Below are 19,980 nucleotides of genomic sequence, written 5' to 3'. Positions count from 1 at the left end.
ATGTAAATATTGAAAAGAGAAATGTTTCTAAAGCAGCAAATTCAGCATTTTAGAATAATTTCTGAGCGATCATGTGACATCATGTGACTTTTTTAACAGATATTCACATGAAAACAGCTATTTTACATAGTAAAAATATTTACCTATTTTTTTCTGTATTATTAAGATATATAGACATAGTTAATGTATGCAAGGTGTAATAGAGCTATCTTCTCTCAGGAGGAGGTTTGGGTTTGTTGTCCGGTGTCACATGTGACCCGCTGTGCGTCTCGCCCTGAAGCTCCGACAATATGAGAGGTTAATCTACTGTCAGATACACACACAGACACACACAGACACACACACAGCAGATGTGCTGCATTTGCATCTTAACAGAGACAGAAAGTGAGAATCAGACGAGAACTGCTGCTGTCAGCCGTCTCTATCTGTGTGTGTGTGTGTGTGTGTGTGTGTGTGTGTGTGTGTGTGTGTGTGTGTGTGTGTGTGTGTGTGTGTGTGTGTGACAGCTGCGTTTAACCCTCTGGTTGTGTTCAGATTCCTGTTACACCTTTGATGTTCCTGGTCAAAAATGTCCAGACTCCAAACAGCTGCTTATAAATCTCTCATTATGCTGTATTATCACCTAATATTGGATTTATTCTTTTCTCAACTTGTTTTCATTCATTTAGGACTTGTTTTGTGTTTCTATTTGCCTCTGATTAATCATAGGCCTAATTTATATGTCATATTGTGAACATTATTCAAAAGCTTTTATTTTTTGCTTCTTTCAGATAAATGAGGCCTATGCTTACTCAGATGCAAATAGAAACACAAATACAGTCGTAAATGAAAGAAAACAAGTTGAGAAAATGAATGAATCCAATATTTGGTGATAATATAAAAATGAGAGATTTATAAGCAATTGTTTGAAGCCCGGTTATTTTTGACCCGGAACACCACAAGTGAGACTTTTTTTTACAAAATGATAGCATATAAAAGCAAACTTCCTGAATAAACATTAAAGCCACTAGTGTGAGAAACAGTGCAAATTTTAATATTTTTTTTCTTTCACATTGTGAAAATTATTCAAAAAAAAATTTTTTTCACTTAAAAAAATTTGATACCTACTGTCAGATAAATGAGGCGTACGATTACTCAGATGCAAATAGAAACACAAAACCAGTCCTACGTTAAAGAAAACAAGCTGAGAAAACAATAAATACAATATTTGGTTATAATTAGAGATTTATAAGCAATAATTTGGAGTCCGGTCATTTTTGACCCGGAAACACCAAAGTGTGACTTCTTGCAGTTTTTTCTACAAAATGCAAGCATATAAAAGCAAACTTCCCGATTAACCATTAAAGTACACTAGTGTGAGAAACACTGTACATTTTTATAATTTTTTCTTTCATATTTTGAAAATTATTCATAAAAAAGCTTTTTTTGCTCAAATAAATGAGGTGCTACTTTCAGATAAATGAGGCCTACGATTAATCAGATGCAAATAGAAACACAAAACCAGTTCTAAATGAAAGAAAAAAAGTTGATAAAAGAATAAATCCATTATTTGGTGATAATATTGCATAATGAGAGATTTATAAGCAATTGTTTGGAGTCTGGTCATTTTTGACCCGGGAACAAAAAAAAAGTGACTTTTGCAATTTTGTACAAAATAAAAGCATTTAAAATAGGGCTGTCAAACGATTAATCACGATTAATCGCATCCAAACAAAAGTTTATGTTTACATACTAAATGTGTGTTTACTGTGTATATTTATTATGTATATATAAATACACACACATACATGTATAGATTAAAAAATATTTATATGTATGAATAGTTATACTTGTATTTAATTTAGATTATATATAGAATTATAAATATTTTATATATAAATCTAAAATATTTTTCTTTAATAAACATGTATGTGTGTGTATTTATATATACATAATATATACACACAGTACACACACATAGAGTATGTAATCATAAACTTTTATTTTGGATGCGATTAATCTTTTGACAGCCCTAATTTAAAAGCAAACTTCCTGATTAAACATTAAAACACACTAGTGTGAGAAACAGTGCAAATTTGTATCATTTTTTCTCTCATATTGTGAATATTATTTATTAAAAAACAATAAAAAAAAGAGGTGCCTACCTTCAGATGAATGAGGCATACAATTAATCAGATGCAAAAGAAACACAAAACCAGTCCTAAATCAAAGAAACAAGTTGACAAAAGAATAAATCTAAGATTAGGTGATAATACAGCATAATGACTGATTTATAAGCAATTGTTTGGAGTCCGGTCATTTTTGACCCGGAAACACCATAAGTGTGAATTTTTGCAATTTATCCTACAAAATGACAGCATATAAAAGCAAACATCCTGATTAAACATTAAAACACACTAGTGTGAGAAACAGTGCAAATTTGTATCATTTTTTTCTCTCATATTGTGAATATTATTTATTAAAAAACAATAAAAAAAAAAAAGAGGTGCCTACCTTCAGATGAATGAGGCATACAATTAATCAGATGCAAAAAGAAACACAAAACCAGTCCTAAATCAAAGAAAACAAGTTGACAAAAGAATAAATCTAAGATTAGGTGATAATACAGCATAATGACTGATTTATAAGCAATTGTTTGGAGTCCGGTCATTTTTGACCCGGAAACACCATAAGTGTGAATTTTTGCAATTTATCCTACAAAATGACAGCATATAAAAGCAAACATCCTGATTAAACATTAAAGCACACTAGTGTGAGAAACACTGCAAATTTATATCATTTTTCTCTCATATTGTGACAATTATTCATAAAAAAGCTTTTTTCGCTCAAAAAAATTGGGTGCCTACTTTCAGATAAATGAGGCCTACGATTACTCAGAAGCAAATAGAAACACAAAACCAGTCCTAAATGAAAGACAACAAGTTGACAAAAAAATAAATCCAGTATTTGGTGATAATATAGAAAAATTAGAGATTTATAAGCAATAGTTTGGAGTCCGGTCATTTTTGACCCGGAAACACCAAAAGCGTGACTTTTTGCAATCTTTTCTACAAAATGAAAGCATTTAAAAGCAAACTTCCTGATTAAACATTAAAGCACACTAGTGTGAGAAACACTGCAAATTTATATAATTTTTCTCTCATATTGTGACAATTATTCATAAAAAAGCTTTTTTCGCTCAAAAAAATTGGGTGCCTACTTTCAGATAAATGAGGCCTACGATTACTCAGAAGCAAATAGAAACACAAAACCAGTCCTAAATGAAAGACAACAAGTTGACAAAAGAATAAATCCAATATTTAGTGATAATATAGAAAAATTAGAGATTTATAAGCAATTGTTTGGAGTCTGGCCATTTTTGACCCGGAAACACCAAAAGTGTGACTTTTTGCAATTGTTTTCTACAAAATGAAAGCATATAAAAGCAATCTTCCTCATTAAACATTAAAGCACACTAGTGTGATAAACACTGCAAATTTATATCATTTTTCTCTCATATTGTGACAATTATTCACAAAAAAACTTTTTTCGCTCAAAAAAATTAGGTGCCTACTTTCAGATAAATGAGGCCTACGATTACTCAGAAGCAAATAGAAACACAAAACCAGTCCTAAATGAAAGACAACAAGTTGACAAAAGAATAAATCCAATATTTAGTGATAATATAGAAAAATTAGAGATTTATAAGCAATAGTTTGGAGTCCGGTCATTTTTGACCCGGAAACACCAAAAGCGTGACTTTTTGCAATCTTTTCTACAAAATGAAAGCATTTAAAAGCAAACTTCCTGATTAAACATTAAAGCACACTAGTGTGATAAACACTGCAAATTTTTATACTTTTTTGTTTAATATTGTGAAAATTATTCATAAAAAATATTTTTTCACTTAAAAAATTAGGTACCTACTCTCAGATAAATGAGGCCTACGATTAATCAGATGCAAATAGAAACACAAAACCAGTCCTAAATGAAAGAAAACAAGTTGACAAAAAAATAAATCCAGTATTTGGTGATAATATAGAAAAATTAGAGATTTATAAGCAATAGTTTGGAGTCCGGTCATTTTTGACCCGGAAACACCAAAAGCGTGACTTTTTGCAATTGTTTTCTACAAAATGAAAGCATATAAAAGCAATCTTCCTCATTAAACATTAAAGCACACTAGTGTGATAAACACTGCAAATTTATATCATTTTTCTCTCATATTGTGACAATTATTCACAAAAAAGCTTTTTTCGCTCAAAAAAAATAGGTGCCTACTTTCAGATAAATGAGGCCTACGATTACTCAGAAGCAAATAGAAACACAAAACCAGTCCTAAATGAAAGACAACAAGTTGACAAAAGAATAAATCCAATATTTAGTGATAATATAGAAAAATTAGAGATTTATAAGCAATAGTTTGGAGTCCGGTCATTTTTGACCCGGAAACACCAAAAGCGTGACTTTTTGCAATCTTTTCTACAAAATGAAAGCATTTAAAAGCAAACTTCCTGATTAAACATTAAAGCACACTAGTGTGATAAACACTGCAAATTTTTATACTTTTTTGTTTAATATTGTGAAAATTATTCATAAAAAATATTTTTTCACTTAAAAAATTAGGTACCTACTCTCAGATAAATGAGGCCTACGATTACTCAGAAGCAAATAGAAACACAAAACCAGTCCTAAATGAAAGACAACAAGTTGACAAAAGAATAAATCCAATATTTAGTGATAATATAGAAAAATTAGAGATTTATAAGCAATTGTTTGGAGTCCGGTCATTTTTGACCCGGAAACACCAAAAGCGTGACTTTTTGCAATCTTTTCTACAAAATGAAAGCATTTAAAAGCAAACTTCCTGATTAAACATTAAAGCACACTAGTGTGAGAAACACTGCAAATTTTTATACTTTTTTGTTTAATATTGTGAAAATTATTCATAAAAAATATTTTTTCACTTAAAAAATTAGGTACCTACTCTCAGATAAATGAGGCCTACGATTAATCAGATGCAAATAGAAACACAAAACCAGTCCTAAATGAAAGAAAACAAGTTGACAAAAAAATAAATCCAGTATTTGGTGATAATATAGAAAAATTAGAGATTTATAAGCAATAGTTTGGAGTCCGGTCATTTTTGACCCGGAAACACCAAAAGCGTGACTTTTTGCAATCTTTTCTACAAAATGAAAGCATTTAAAAGCAAACTTCCTGATTAAACATTAAAGCACACTAGTGTGATAAACACTGCAAATTTTTATACTTTTTTGTTTAATATTGTGAAAATTATTCATAAAAAATATTTTTTCACTTAAAAAATTAGGTACCTACTCTCAGATAAATGAGGCCTACGATTACTCAGAAGCAAATAGAAACACAAAACCAGTCCTAAATGAAAGACAACAAGTTGACAAAAGAATAAATCCAATATTTAGTGATAATATAGAAAAATTAGAGATTTATAAGCAATTGTTTGGAGTCCGGTCATTTTTGACCCGGAAACACCAAAAGCGTGACTTTTTGCAATCTTTTCTACAAAATGAAAGCATTTAAAAGCAAACTTCCTGATTAAACATTAAAGCACACTAGTGTGAGAAACAGTGCAAATTTTTATACTTTTTTGTTTAATATTGTGAAAATTATTCATAAAAAATATTTTTTCACTTAAAAAATTAGGTACCTACTCTCAGATAAATGAGGCCTACGATTAATCAGATGCAAATAGAAACACAAAACCAGTCCTAAATGAAAGAAAACAAGTTGACAAAAAAATAAATCCAGTATTTGGTGATAATATAGAAAAATAAGAGATTTATAAGCAATTGTTTGGAGTCTGGCCATTTTTGACACGGAAACACCAAAAGTGTGACTTTTTGCAATTGTTTTCTACAAAATGAAAGCAATCTTCCTCATTAAACATTAAAGCACACTAGTGTGATAAACACTGCAAATTTATATCATTTTTCTCTCATATTGTGACAATTATTCACAAAAAAACTTTTTTCGCTCAAAAAAATTAGGTGCCTACTTTCAGATAAATGAGGCCTACGATTACTCAGAAGCAAATAGAAACACAAAACCAGTCCTAAATGAAAGACAACAAGTTGATAAAAGAATAAATCCAATATTTAGTGATAATATAGAAAAATTTGAGATTTATAAGCAATTGTTTGGAGCCCGGTCATTTTTGATCCGGAACACCACAAGTCTGACTAGGTGAAATAAAACCCGCAAAATATTAGGAAAATTAAAAAAAAAACGTCTGAAAAAGTACTTATACCCTGTGTGAACAAAATCAGTAAGTTTGAATCGAATGTGATAATATTAACTATCATTTTGAAGAAAAATAAATCTTTTCTGGGACAATTTGACCCGAACACAACCAGAGGGTTAAGAAGGTGTCCACTGAGAGCACTGGGGTCTCTTTTTGTTTGGTCTCTCATCCTTCACTCTGGTTCAGTGGTTTGGCGGCAGGTCTCTCTCTCTCTCTCTCTCTCTCTCTCTGCATCACGCTGTTCTTCTCGTTTAACAGCGCTGAGTGTGTATCAGAGCGCCAGAGAAACCAATGCAGCGGCACGTTCAGCTCAGAGACACACACCGCGATGCAGTACAGGTACGACACATAAACACACACGCTCACCTGCTTCAGTAGTTTTACTCGTGGTGTGTGTCTCTGATCATACATGCGTCCATTTGTACAGTATGTCATGTTTTCCATGTCTGTAGATGACACTCTAATTAACTCATTAATGGCTCATATCTGGCTCCGCCCACTGCCACTGCCACTCATTAAGAGTCGACGCTAATGGCCAATTAACTCCATTGATTATACGGATCAAATCAGAGTTGAACTCAGGAAGCCTTTTGTTTCTAATGAATATATTTACAGTGTATTTAAATGAGAGCGAGAGACTGGAGAGGTGATTTTACATCATGGCTGACCTTCATCTGCCTCTGTCTCGCTCTGCTTTCCGCTCGTCTGTTGTAGTTTAGAGATTGTGTAATGCGAACAAATGCACACATAGCAAAATGTCACTCATGTGTTCAGTGGTGATCAATACACTGACTCAATCTGTGTGTGTGTGTCAGTCACCACATTGATTATGTCAAATCAAATTGATTTTGTGCTTTGTTTTGAAGAACACATTGTTCTGCTCACCGAGGCTGCATTTGTTTGATCAAAAATGCTGTGAAAAAGTATTTTGTCTTGTTTTTTAGTACAAATATTTAAACATTTTTAAATCAAGATACATTTACTAGAGATGCAAAATGACATAAGTCATTTTCTATAAAATGTAGCAAAATTAAGTGAGTTTTTGCTTAAAACAAGAACAAATATCTGCTGATGGGGTCAGAAAAATAATCTTAATTCAAAGGGAAAATAAAGATTCTTTAAGCAAAAACTCATCATGTGACACTGAAGACGAGTAATGATGCTGAAAATTCAGTTTGCATCATAGAAATAAATTACAGTTTAACAGATAGAAACAGAAAATGTTTTTAAACATTTGAAAACGTTTTTAAAATGTTTCAGAATGTTCAGATAACATTCAAAAGTAACATTCCCATAATGTTTCCAAAATGATACAATGGAATGTCACTACACTTTTCACAACAAATGTCTTTACTGTCAGTTTTGATCGATTTAATGCATCCTTGATGATTATAAGTGATATATAGACAAATATTTTGGACAGCACAACTGTTTTTAACATTGACAATATTTGGCTGAGATACAACTTTTTGAAAATCTCGAATCTGAGGGTGCAAAAAAATCTAAATACAGAAAAAAAAAATCACCTTTAAAGTTGTCCAAATTAATTTCCTAGCAATGCATATTACTAATCAAAAAAAGTTTTGATATATTCACGGTAGGAAATTTACAAAATATCTTGATCTTTACTTAATATCCTAAGGATTTTTGGCATAAAAGAAAAAATAATAATTTTGACCCATACAATTTTTTTTTTTTTTTTTGTGCTATTGCTACAAATATACCCGTGCTACTTGAATATATTTTCAAATATTTAATTATAAATATTCAAAATATGAAAATATATTTTCTACCAATATATTTTTTTGAGAATATATAAAAAAATATATATTTTTAAAAAGTGAAGCTTTTATATATTCTAGATTCATTACATGTAAAGTAAAACAGTTCAAGTTCTTTTGTTTTAATTTTGACGATTAGAGCTCACAGCTCATGAAAGTAGAAACATTTATAATGTTACAAAATATTTCTATTTCGGATAAATGATGCTCTTTTGAACTTTCAATTCATCTGTAAATCCTAAAAAATGATTTGCATCACAGCTGCCACAAAAATATTGTGCAGCACAACTGTTTTCAACATTGATACTAATCATAAATCTTTCAAGAGCAGCAAATCTGTATATTAGAATGATTTCTGAAGGATCATGTGTCGCCTGGAGTCGTAATGTTGAAAAAATGTAGCTTTGATCACAGAAATAAATTACATTTTAACACATACTCACATAAAAAACAGCTGTTTTAAACCGTAATAATATTTCACAATTTTTACAGTATTTTCACTAAAGACTGGAGTAATGATGCTGTAAAAATTCTGTTTTGATCACAGAAATAAATTACATTTTGACACATATTCACATAGAAAACGTCCAGGTTACGAATGTAACCCTCGTTCCCTGAAGGAGGGAACGGAGACGTTACATATGGGAATTCGCTTGAGAGTCTAATCATGTCTGAGCCTTATTCAGAAGGCCAATGAAAATTGGCGAGTGGCATTTGCATGCCAAGCCACACCCCGTACATACGGGTATATAAGATGGCGGCATGCAGCCAGTCATTCAGGTTTTTGCTGAGGAGTCGAATCGAGCCGGCGTCAGCGCGACGCAAGGGTCATGGCAGGGGATGTAACGTCTCCGTTCCCTCCTTCAGGGAACGAGGGTTACCTACGTAACCTAGACGTTCCCCTTCAGTCGAATCACTTTGACATTACATATGGGAACAGACCCTATGGAACAGGCCACGACCCTGACTCCGCGTTACGCACAACCCCACGTGCTGACAGGCGGACGTGTCAGCAGATAGAAATTGTAACGCAACCTTCCTAATGCCCTAGGGGCCAGTAGAGGGGGCCAGATGTACTGAAACATGGGTTGGGGGGCGGAGCACATGAGATCTTCACATGTGGAATGAGAATAGTTCAATATATCCATAAAGCTTCTTGGGGATACACGAGGGAAACAGTGGTCTCCTCCGCTGGAAATATTGAAAAATATAGCCACAACCTACGGGGCATGGAGGACCCAGGGTTCGCCGGAGGGAACATTCTGGGAAAATGGCGCACGGATCCACGTGGGAATGGCGCAGCAAGCCGACACCAGCCGTCCTCCCGCTCACCTGAAGTCTTAATGTTAAGACACGGGAGGATACGGCCTCTACGAGGAGGTTGTAGAACCTAGCGAATGTATTAGGTGTCGCCCAGCCCGCAGCTCTACAGATATCTGCTAGTGAGACGCCATGAGCCAACGCATAGGATAAGGCAACACTCCTAGTGGAGTGGGCACGAATACCTAAGGGGCATGGCTCTCCCTGATACAAGTAAGACAGTGAGATTGCTTCCACCACCCAATGGGCCAACCTCTGTTTGGAGACAGCATTCCCTTTCTGCTGACCTCCGAAGCAGACAAAGAGCTGCTCAGTGCGTCTGAAGTGGCGAGTGTGGTCTACGTATAAGTGCAGAGCACGAACAGGGCACAGCAGTGCAGAAGCTGGGTCTGCCTCTTCTGGGGGCAGAGCTTGCAGGTTCACCACCTGATCGCAGAAGGGCGTGGTGGGAACCTTGGGCACGTAACCGGGCCGGGGTCTCAGGATGATATGAGAATCTCCGGGCCCGAACTCAAGGCACGTTTCGCAGGTACCTCACGATGAGTTGGTGCTTACCAAGGGATGTTCCATCCACTGCATCGTGGTACGCTGCAATGGCAGCAACGTACACTTTGAGAGTTGAAGGGGACAGCCTAAGCTCCAACTTCTCTTGCAGGAAGGAAAGCACTACTGCAATCGTGCATCTCTGTGGGTCCTCTGAACAGACCCCACCTCAGTGCGTAAGCCTGCCTCGTGGAGGGGGCTCGGGACTGAGTAATGGTATTTATCACGGCCTGGGGAAGGCCGGCGAGGTCTGACGCGTCCCGTCCAGGAGCCAGGCATGCAGGTTCCACAGGTCGGGACGCGAGTGCCAAATTGTGCCCATCCCCTGACAAAGAAGGTCCTTCCTCAAGGGGATCTTCCAGGGAGGGGCTGCCGCGAGGGAAATGAGTTCTGGGAACCAGGTCCGGGTGGGCCAGTGTGGCGCAACCAACAAGACCTTCTCCTCGTCCTGCCTGATCTTGCACAGGGTCTGTGCTGTCGGTACGAACAAGCACGTGCTTCTGGCGCAACGTCGATCGGAAGCAACGAAGGGCCAGAAGCACAGCCAACAACTCGAGGCAATTGATGTGCCACTGCAGTCGAGGCCCTGTCCAGGAGCCCGATGCTGCTTGCCCGTTGCACACAGCACCCCAACCCGTGGTGGAGGCATCCGTGTAAACCACAATATGCCTGGACACCTGTCCCAGGGACACTCCGACCCGTAGGAAGATAGGGTCTGACCACGGGCTGAACAGGCGGCGACACTGCGGGGAAACGCCAATCCGGAGTGTGCCACTGTGCCATGCCCGCTACGGGACTCGGTCGTATAACCAGTGCTGAAGCGGTCTCATATGAAGCAAGCCCAGTGGCGTGACCGCGGCTGCAGCTGCCATATGCTCCAGGAGCCTCTGAAATGTTTTGAGAGGAACCGCTGTCTTGTGTCTGAATAAGTCCAGACACTTTAGCACTGACTGCACGCTCTCGTCCAGCTCCACACCGAGAAAAGAGATCCTCTGCACTGGGGAGAGTTTGCTCTTTTCTCGGTTGACCTGAAGGCCCAGAAGGCTGCCGGAGGTGCCGGAGCACCAGGTCCCTCTGTTCGCACAACAGATCTTGCGAGTGAGCTACGAGGAGCCAGTCGTCGAGATAGTTGGGGATGCGAAAACCTGCCAAAGACTGCCAAAGAGGGGTCAGGGCTGCCTCCGCGTCCTTCGTGAAGACGCAGGGTTAGGGTTGGCGCCTTCGGCGACGGGCAGGTGGAGGCTGGGCCACCGGCAACAGGATGGTAGCTTCGCGGCGGGGCAAGATGTGTTTGATGGCCTCCGTCTGCTTCTGGACCGCCGAGAACTGCTGGGCAAAGTCCTCGACAGTGTCGCCGAATAGGCCGCTCTGGGAGATGGAAGCGTCGAGAAAGCGGGCTTTGTCGGCGTCTGCCATCTGCGCCAGATTGAGCCATAGATGTCGCACCTGGACCATCACATCACCTGACCAAGAGACTGTGCCGTGACCTTTGTCGCCCAGAGGGCGAAGTCGGTGGTGGCACGGAGTTCCTGCATCACTACTTGATCAGGACCACCCTCGTGCAGTTGTTTCAGTGCCTGCGCCTGGTAGACCTTTAAGGTGGCCATGGCGTGCAGGGCGGAAGCAGCCTGTCCAGCAGCGCGATACACGCGGCCCGCGAGAGCGGACGAGCACTCACACGCTCTGGAGGGTAGATGCGGCCGGTCCCGCCAGGTGGCAGCGCCACGCGGGCATAAATGCACCGCGAAAGCGCGCTCAACCTGGGGAACCGACTCGTATCCCCGGGCTGCCCCGCCATCGAGGGTGGCGAGGGAGGAGGAGCCGGAGCACGGGCGAGATTAAAAAGGCGCCTCCCATGTTTTAATCAGCTCCTCATGCACCTCCGGAAAGAATGGAACGGGGGAGGGCGTGGCGGTGCCGCAGGCGCCCTTCCCAGGAATCAATCGTCCAACCTAGAGGTTTCGGCCGGCGGCGTGTGAGGCACCTCCAGGCCAATCCCCCTGGCGGCTCGGAGGAGCATAGCCGAGAGTTCAGCGTCCATGTCAGACGGGGCAGGGACCACAGTGGGGCGCTGGCCCGCCGAGATGTCTGCTTCACCGTCAGACTCTCCCTCTGATGCTGCGACCGACATCTCTTCCTCTTGTGGAGCACCAAAGGAGACGCTCAGCCCAGGCTGTGGGGAAGCGTACTGCTCTGGCCACTTGACGGGGCCACGCTGGGGTGCAGAAGGTCGCAGGGCTTCGGGGGCCGGCGGCATGTTTTGCACAGTGACTCGTAAGTCCCCCTCGTGCCTCGCCACGGCGTCCGAAAAGCATTGGCAGCTTAACAACGAGCCGCGGGGCAACGAGGGGAGCCGCCTAGCAAAGGAGCGGCGGTTCTTCAGCGTGACCATGGTCATGCGTTCACGGTGAATGCACAAACCATCCATGAACGCTGCCTCAGCATGCTCTCGGCCCAGGCATGTGAGGCAGTGTTCATGTCCGTCCTCAGAGGTGAGGAAACTGCCACATCCTGCAGCGCACGGCCGGAAAAACATTCTGAAAAGAATGTTTTTACACAGATGTGAGAAATTGCTCTTTTAGTTCCGGTCTGCCCAGGGAGGAAACCGCGGCACACTGTGCACTCAATGGGGCTTGCTCGCCGGAGGGCAGGAGGCTTAAATGGCCGTGAATACGGCCGCCCGCAGGATCCCGCTGGCGGCTGCCAAAACACTCTTTTAGGTATTTGCTCTTTTCGGTCTGCAGCACGCCAGCGGGAGAGAGCAAACTCGCAGGAGCGTCTTTTTCTTTTCTTCGTAGCGGCTCGAGCATGAAGGCTCTGAAGCAAAAATCTGAATGACTGGCTGCATGCCGCCATCTTATATACCCGTATGTACGGGGAGGGGCTTGGCATGCAAATGCCACTCGCCAATTTTCATTGGCCTTTTGAATAAGGCTCAGAGATGATAAGACTCTCAAGCGAGTTCCCACATGTAACGTCGTAGTGAAACGACTGAAGGGGAACAGCTGTTTTACACTGTAATAATATTTCACAATTTTTACAGCATTTTCACTGAAGATTGAAGTAATGATGCTGAAGGAATTCAGCTTTGCTGAGTGTCAGTAAAACACAAACACAGACGGAGAATCAGCTATAAGTCAGAGTAATTTGCATATTAGATGAGCATGTGGTCTGGGCGAACAGGTGGAGCAGGTGATTCTTCATCTTTTTTTTCTCTTTGTTTTTCTGTCCATCTGTGAGGAGCAGGACGGCTTTAATGACCCAGAAACAGCAGCCGTAATGATAGATTGATATAAACACACACACTGAATTGATGTTGTACTATAAGTCTTTCCACTGCTATTCTGATCACAAAACACATTATACAGACACAAAAAGATGCCTGAGAAATGAAATGCAGCAAAGGAGGAGCAGATGATGTGGAAAATGCACTTCATCATCACCTTTTGCTCTGGTTTTTCATTCTATTATTTCTGCTGGCTCCGTCTCGGACCTTCATATCCTCTGCAGTTTGGTCATCGTCTCTCGCGGGATGTAATTACTTGTTATTGTTTCTCTGGCCGTTGATAAAGCGCAGTATCGGCACGCTCCGTCGCTCTCTGTGCGTCTGCGGCGCTCCATCTGAATGTCCCTCAGTCTGCAGCAGATACGGCGGCGTGAAGCGGTGTGTGTGTATATTCATTTATATCTGCATATCGATTCCTTCATCACCTCTCAGCCGTAGTGCAATTAGTGTAATGCAGCCTGTGATGGCTTATTGCTTCGTCAAGCATATGCATTGCTTTAATTTGACATTTAATTGCTTAATTGTTGCATAAAGCCTGTCCTGCTGCTGCTTTTGCACAGCAAGAACAAAACAACTTGCTGATCCAGTATTTTTGTCTTGTTTTGTAACAAAATTCACTTGAGAAACTAAATTGAAACTTGTTTATATTTACTTGTGATATTTGTAGCAATAGCCAACAATAAATTGTATGGGTCAAAATTATTAACATTTTTCTTTTATGCCAAAAATCATTAGGATATTAAGTAAAGATTATGTTTGATTACAATATTTTGTCAAAACTTATTTTTTTGATTAGTAATATGCATTGCTAAGAACTTCATTTGGACAACTTTAAAGGCGATTTTCTCATTAGTTCGATTTTTTTTTTTTTTGCACCCTCAGATTCCAGATTTTTAAATAGTTGTATCTAAGCCAAATATTGTCCTATCCTATTCTAAAATATTAATTTAAAACAATTGCCCCCTTGTGACTGTTTTTTTTATTTTTTATTTTGGTCCATGGTCACATATATAGAGTATATATAAAGATATAAATTATGAAAATTAAAATTAATAGAATAATTAATAATAAATTATATATATATATATATATATATATATATATATATATATATATATATATATATATATGGTGTAAAGAAATACAAATAATAAAAAAAAATCTATATAAATACTTTTTATTTAAACAAAATAAAACACAATTTAAAAAATATGTTTGCATTTAGTTAAATTTTTTGTTACCTGATTAATTAAGATTTGTTTTTAATGTAAATTGTAATGTAATTCTTTTTAAATATGCAGTTTTAACATTTACACTGCAAAAATGTTTATCCTCAGTATTTTTGTTTTGGTGCAAAATGACTTAAAATATTAAGTCTTGTTTTCTATAAAATGCACCAAAATTAAGTGAGTTTTTGCTTAAAACAAGAACAAATATCACCCGATGGGATCAGAAAAAAATCTTAATTTAAAGGGAAAATAAAGATTATTTTCTGCCCCTATTGGTGGATATTTTGTTCATTGGTTTAAGCAAAAATGTATTTAATTTTGGTACAATTTATAGATTTTTTAGGTCATTTTACATCTCTAGTAAATGTAGGCTGATTTAAGAATGGTTAGATATTTTTACTGGAAAACAAGACACAAAAATCTTTTTTTGCAGTGTGAGATTTATACATCTGAAAGCTGAATATATACACTGCAAAAAATGCTTTTCTTACTTTGATTTTTTGTCTTGTTTCCAGCCAAAATATCTACAAATTCTTAAATCAAGAAGGATTTTCTAGACGAGTAAAAATGGTCTTGTTTTCAGAAAAAACTAGTCAAAATAAAGTGCGTTTTTGCTTGAAACGAGCAAAATAATCTATATTTAAAAAAATCGTATTTTTTGTTTGAAATAAACTGATTTTTGGCAGATTATTTTGCTTGTTCTAAGCAAAAACTCACTTATTTTTGACTAGTTTTTTTTTTTTTCTAAAAATAAGAAAATTTTTACTCATCTAGAAAATCCTTCTTGATTTAAGAATTTTTAGATATTTTGGCTGGAAACAAGACAAAAAAATCTAAGTAAGAAAAGCATTTTTGCATTGTATAAGCTTTCCACTGATGTATGGTTTGTTAGAATAGGATAATATTTGGCTGAGATACAACTATTTGAAAATCTAGAATCTGAGGGTGCAAAAAAAAAAATCAAAGTATTGAGGAAATCGTCTTTAAAAATTGTTCAAATTAAGCTCTTAGCAAAGTACATTACTAATCAAAACTTAAGTTTTAATATATTTACAGTAGGTTCTTATACATATACAATATCCTAATGATTTTTGGCATAAAAGAAAAATCAATAATTTTGACTCGGAATCAGTCATGCATTCTGTTAACAAACAAAGATGGTCTTGTTTTTAGGGTTGTTTTGACTGTAAAACGAGATGAAAACACTGATAAGAGGAGTTTGCAGGGCTGATGTTGAGGCGTGCAGTGTTTTGCTCAGGCATGTGGTTGATTTAATCAAAGAGTGCAGTCACAGAGGTTCAGTTCAGTCTGGATTATTGATGTTGGGTGTGTTTGGTCGAGCTCTTGTTGTCTGATTATTCAGCAGATGGTTTCTGATCCGCAGTGGCATTTTCTGGCATTAATGTGGCTGATTTCTGTATCTGGTTATGAATCAGGCCGTCTGGGATTCGAACCCACAACCTTCTGATGTCTGCATTCATGTGTGTGTGTGTGTATGTGTATCTGAAACTCTTGACACTTTAAGTGTCTCTGGTGTGTCTTCACAACTCCGGATCTTGAGCACGCACACACACACACACACACACACACACACACACACACACACACACACACACACACACACACACACACACACACACACACACACGTGTTGAAGTGCCGTCTCTCATGGATAAGAGCAGAGAGATTCTCTTTCTTCATCAGCGAGATGTGAAGATGAAATGTCAGATGACATGATGTGTGTTAAATATCAGTAGAGTGACATGCAACTCTAGAACAGACTCAATCATCACCGTTTTTCTGCTTCCTAAGTGCTGCTGAAATGGAGATTTATGGCTCAGTGTAGGAGAAAAAACTCATTTTGAGAAAACGGGCTTGAACATTTTTTTCTCTAAATTCTGAGATATAAACTCACAATTCTGACTTTTTTTCTCGCAATTGTGACTTTTGTATGTCACATTTCTGACTTTTTTTCTCGCAATTCTGAGACAAACACACAATTCTGACTTTTTTTGTGATGTAAACTCACAATTGTGAGTTATAAAGTCAGAATCGCAGGATATAATCTCACAGTTGCGAGAAATAAAGTCAGAATTGCGAGCTATAAACACACAATTCTGACTTTTTTGGGATGTAAACTCACAATTGCGAGTTATAAAGTTTGAATTGCGCGATATAATCTCACAATTGCGAGAAATAAAGTCTCTCACAAAGTTTTTTCTCACAATTCTAACATTGTATCTTGCAAATCTAACTTTTTTCTCACAATTGCATCAAATAAACTTGCTATTCCGACATTTTTCTCAAAATTCTGAGATATAAACTCGCAATTCTGACTTTTTTCTCGCAATTCTGACTTTGTATGTCACATTTCTAACTTTTTTCTTAGAATTGCATCAAATAAACTCGCAATTCTGATTTTTTGTGACATAAACTCAAAATTGCAAGTTATAAAGTCAGTATTGCAAGATATAATCTCACATTCAGACTTTTTTCTCGCAATTCAGATTTTTTTCTTACAATTGCAGCAAATAAACTCGCAATTGTGACTTTTTTTTCTCGCAATTCTGAGACAAACACACAATTCTGACTTTTTTTCTCGCAATTGTGACTTTTGTATGTCACATTTCTGACTTTTTTTCTCGCAATTCTGAGACAAACACACAATTCTGACTTTTTTTGGGATGTAAACTCACAATTGCGAGTTATAAAGTTTGAATTGCACGATATAATCTCACAATTGCGAGAAATAAAGTCTCTTTTTTTTCTCGCAATTGTGACTTTTTATCTTGCAATTCTAACATTTTTTTTTTCAGAATTGCATCAAATAAACTTGCAATTTTTACTTTTTTCTTGCATTTGTAACTTTGTATCTTGCAGTTATAACTTTTTTCCTCAGAATTTCGTCAAATAAACTCACAATTCTGACTTTTTTGGAATGTGAACTCGCAATTGCGAGTTATAAAGTCAGAATTGCGGGATATAAAGTCAGAATTGTGAGATATAAACTCACATTCTGACATTTTTTCTTGCAATTGTGAGTTTACATCCCAAAAAATGTATCTGTGTGTGTATCTCACAATTCTCACTAAATATATATTTAGACACTGCAGGTGAATAGGATAAAAAAATGAACTAATAGTTATGACCTTACTTACCCAGTTGATGATTACATTGATAATTGCAAACATTTTTTGTATTACAAGTTTTCTAAAATGTTAGGTTTAAATATGCAAATGAGCCATTATTTAATTAAACATGCACCTATTTGCGTACTTTTCGAGTACAAAAATCTAAACACTGGATGAAGTCCGTTTAAAAATTCTTGTTTAATTTTTTGGACATATTAGAGTCAAATGTTTTTACAGAGGGGATTTTTGAGTCTCATTTCATAAAAAAAAAAACTTAGAACAGGCAGAAAACACTATTTTTTACTTTTTTTTTTACTAGTTTTTGAAGAATTTAGTTTAGTATAAAATCAAGCAAATCATATATGAACAAATCCCGCCGTAAAAACATTCAGGTTATAGACAGGAATAAAAATGTAAAGTTTGGTGTGTGTAAGTGCTGCTGAAATGGAGATTTATGGCTCAGTGTAGAAGAAAAAACTCATTTTGAGAAAATGGGCTTGAACATTTTTTTTCTCTAAATTCTGAGATATAAACTCACAATTCTGACTTTTTTTCTTGCAATTGTGACTTTTGTATGTCACATTTCTAACTTTTTTTCTTAGAATTTCAGCAAATAAACTCGCAATTCTGACTTTTTTGTGATATAAACTCAAAATTGCAAGTTATAAAGTCAGAATTGCAAGAAATAATCTAACATTCAGACTTTTTTCTCGCAATTCAGATTTTTTTTCCTTATAATTCTGAGACAAATTCACAATTCTCACTTTTTTTGATGTAAACACAATTGTGAGTTATAAAGTCAGAACTGCAGGATATAATCTCACAGTTGCGAGAAATAAAGTCAGAATTTCGAGCTATAAACTCACAATTCTGACTTTTTTGGGATGTAAACTCACAATTGCGAGTTATAAAGTTTGAACTGCGCGATATAATCTCACAATTGCGAGAAATAAAGTCTCTCGCAGTTTTTTCTCGCAATTGTAACATTGTATCTTGCAATTATAACTTTTTTCTCACAATTTCATCAAATAAACTTGCTATTCCGACATTTTTCTCAAAATTCTGAGATATAAACTCGCAATTCTGACTTTTTTCTCGCAATTGTAACTTTTTTCTTAGAATTGCATCAAATAAACTCACAATTCTGACTTTTTTTCTCGCAATTGTGACTTTCGTATGTCACATTTCTAACCTTTTTCTTAGAATTTCAGCAAATAAACTCGCGATTCTGACTTTTTTGTGATATAAACTCAAAATTGCAAGTTATAAAGTCAGAATTGCAAGAAATAATCTAACATTCAGACTTTTTTCTCGCAATTCAGATTTTTTCCCCCTTATAATTCTGAGACAAATTCACAATTCTCACTTTTTTTTTGATGTAAACACAATTGCGAGAAATAAAGTCAGAATTTCGAGCTATAAACTCACAATTCTGACTTTTTTGGGATGTAAACTCACAATTGCGAATTATAAAGTTTGAACTGCGCGATATAATCTCACAATTGCGAGAAATAAAGTCTCTCACAAAGTTTTTTCTTGCAATTCTAACATTGTATCTTGCAAATCAAAAACTTTTTTCTCACAATTGCATCAAATAAACTTGCTATTCCGACATTTTTCTCAAAATTCTGAGATATAAACTCGCAATTCTGACTTTTTTCTCGCAATTCTGACTTTGTATGTCACATTTCTAACTTTTTTCTTAGAATTGCATCAAATAAACTCGCAATTGTGACTTTTTTTCTCGCAATTCTGAGACAAACACACAATTCTGACTTTTTTGGGATGTAAACTCACAATTGCGAGTTATAAAGTTTGAATTGCACGATATAATCTCACAATTGCGAGAAATAAAGTCTCTTTTTTTCTCGCAATTGTGACTTTTTATCTTGCAATTATAACATTTTTTTTTCTCAGAATTGCATCAAATAAACTTGCAATTCTGACTTTTTTTCAGAATTGTGAGATATAAACTTGCAATTTTTACTTTTTCCTCGCATTTGTAACTTTGTATCTTGCAGTTATAACTTTTTTCCTCAGAATTGCGTCAAATAAACTCACAATTCTGACTTTTTTCTTGAAATTCTGAGATATAACTCTCAATTTTGACTTTTTTAGAATGTAAACTCACAATTGCGAGTTATAAAGTCAGAATTGTCAGATATAAACTCACATTCTGACATTTTTTTCTTGCAATTGTGAGTTTACATCCCAAAAAATGTATCTGTGTGTGTATCTCACAATTCTGACTTTTTTTCACTTTTTTTTTGCACCCTCAGATTACAGATTTTCAAGTAGTTGTATCTCGGCCAAATATTGTCCTATCCTAACAAACCATACATCAATGGAAAGCTTATTTATTCAGATTTCAGATTTAAGAATTTCAGAAAATTGACCTTTATGATTGATTTTTTTGATCCAAGGTCAC

At 36.8% G+C, this 19,980-nt stretch overlaps 1 protein-coding gene across 4 annotated transcripts in view; it reads left to right on the top strand.

Annotated features, from left to right (window-relative positions):
- The window catches only part of pde2a (phosphodiesterase 2A), a 255,223-nt gene that overhangs the window by 77,522 nt on the left and 157,721 nt on the right, over positions 1 to 19,980 (top strand). For 2 of the 4 annotated variants that reach the window (XM_073817604.1, XM_073817603.1), the window contains exon 3: positions 6,521 to 6,601. The exons of the other annotated variants lie outside the window; for them this stretch is intronic. In XM_073817604.1, coding sequence (XP_073673705.1) covers positions 6,554 to 6,601 — 48 coding nt within the window. In that variant the 5' untranslated portion in view covers positions 6,521 to 6,553. The remainder of the gene's footprint in view (positions 1 to 6,520; positions 6,602 to 19,980) is intronic. 4 annotated transcript variants of the gene reach the window in all.

Source organism: Garra rufa, chromosome 14 (genome assembly GCF_049309525.1).
Source record: "Garra rufa chromosome 14, GarRuf1.0, whole genome shotgun sequence".
Lineage (NCBI taxonomy): Eukaryota > Metazoa > Chordata > Actinopteri > Cypriniformes > Cyprinidae > Garra > Garra rufa.
Note: the sequence above shows the minus strand (reverse complement) of the source record. Positions and strands in the feature narration are given on the sequence as shown.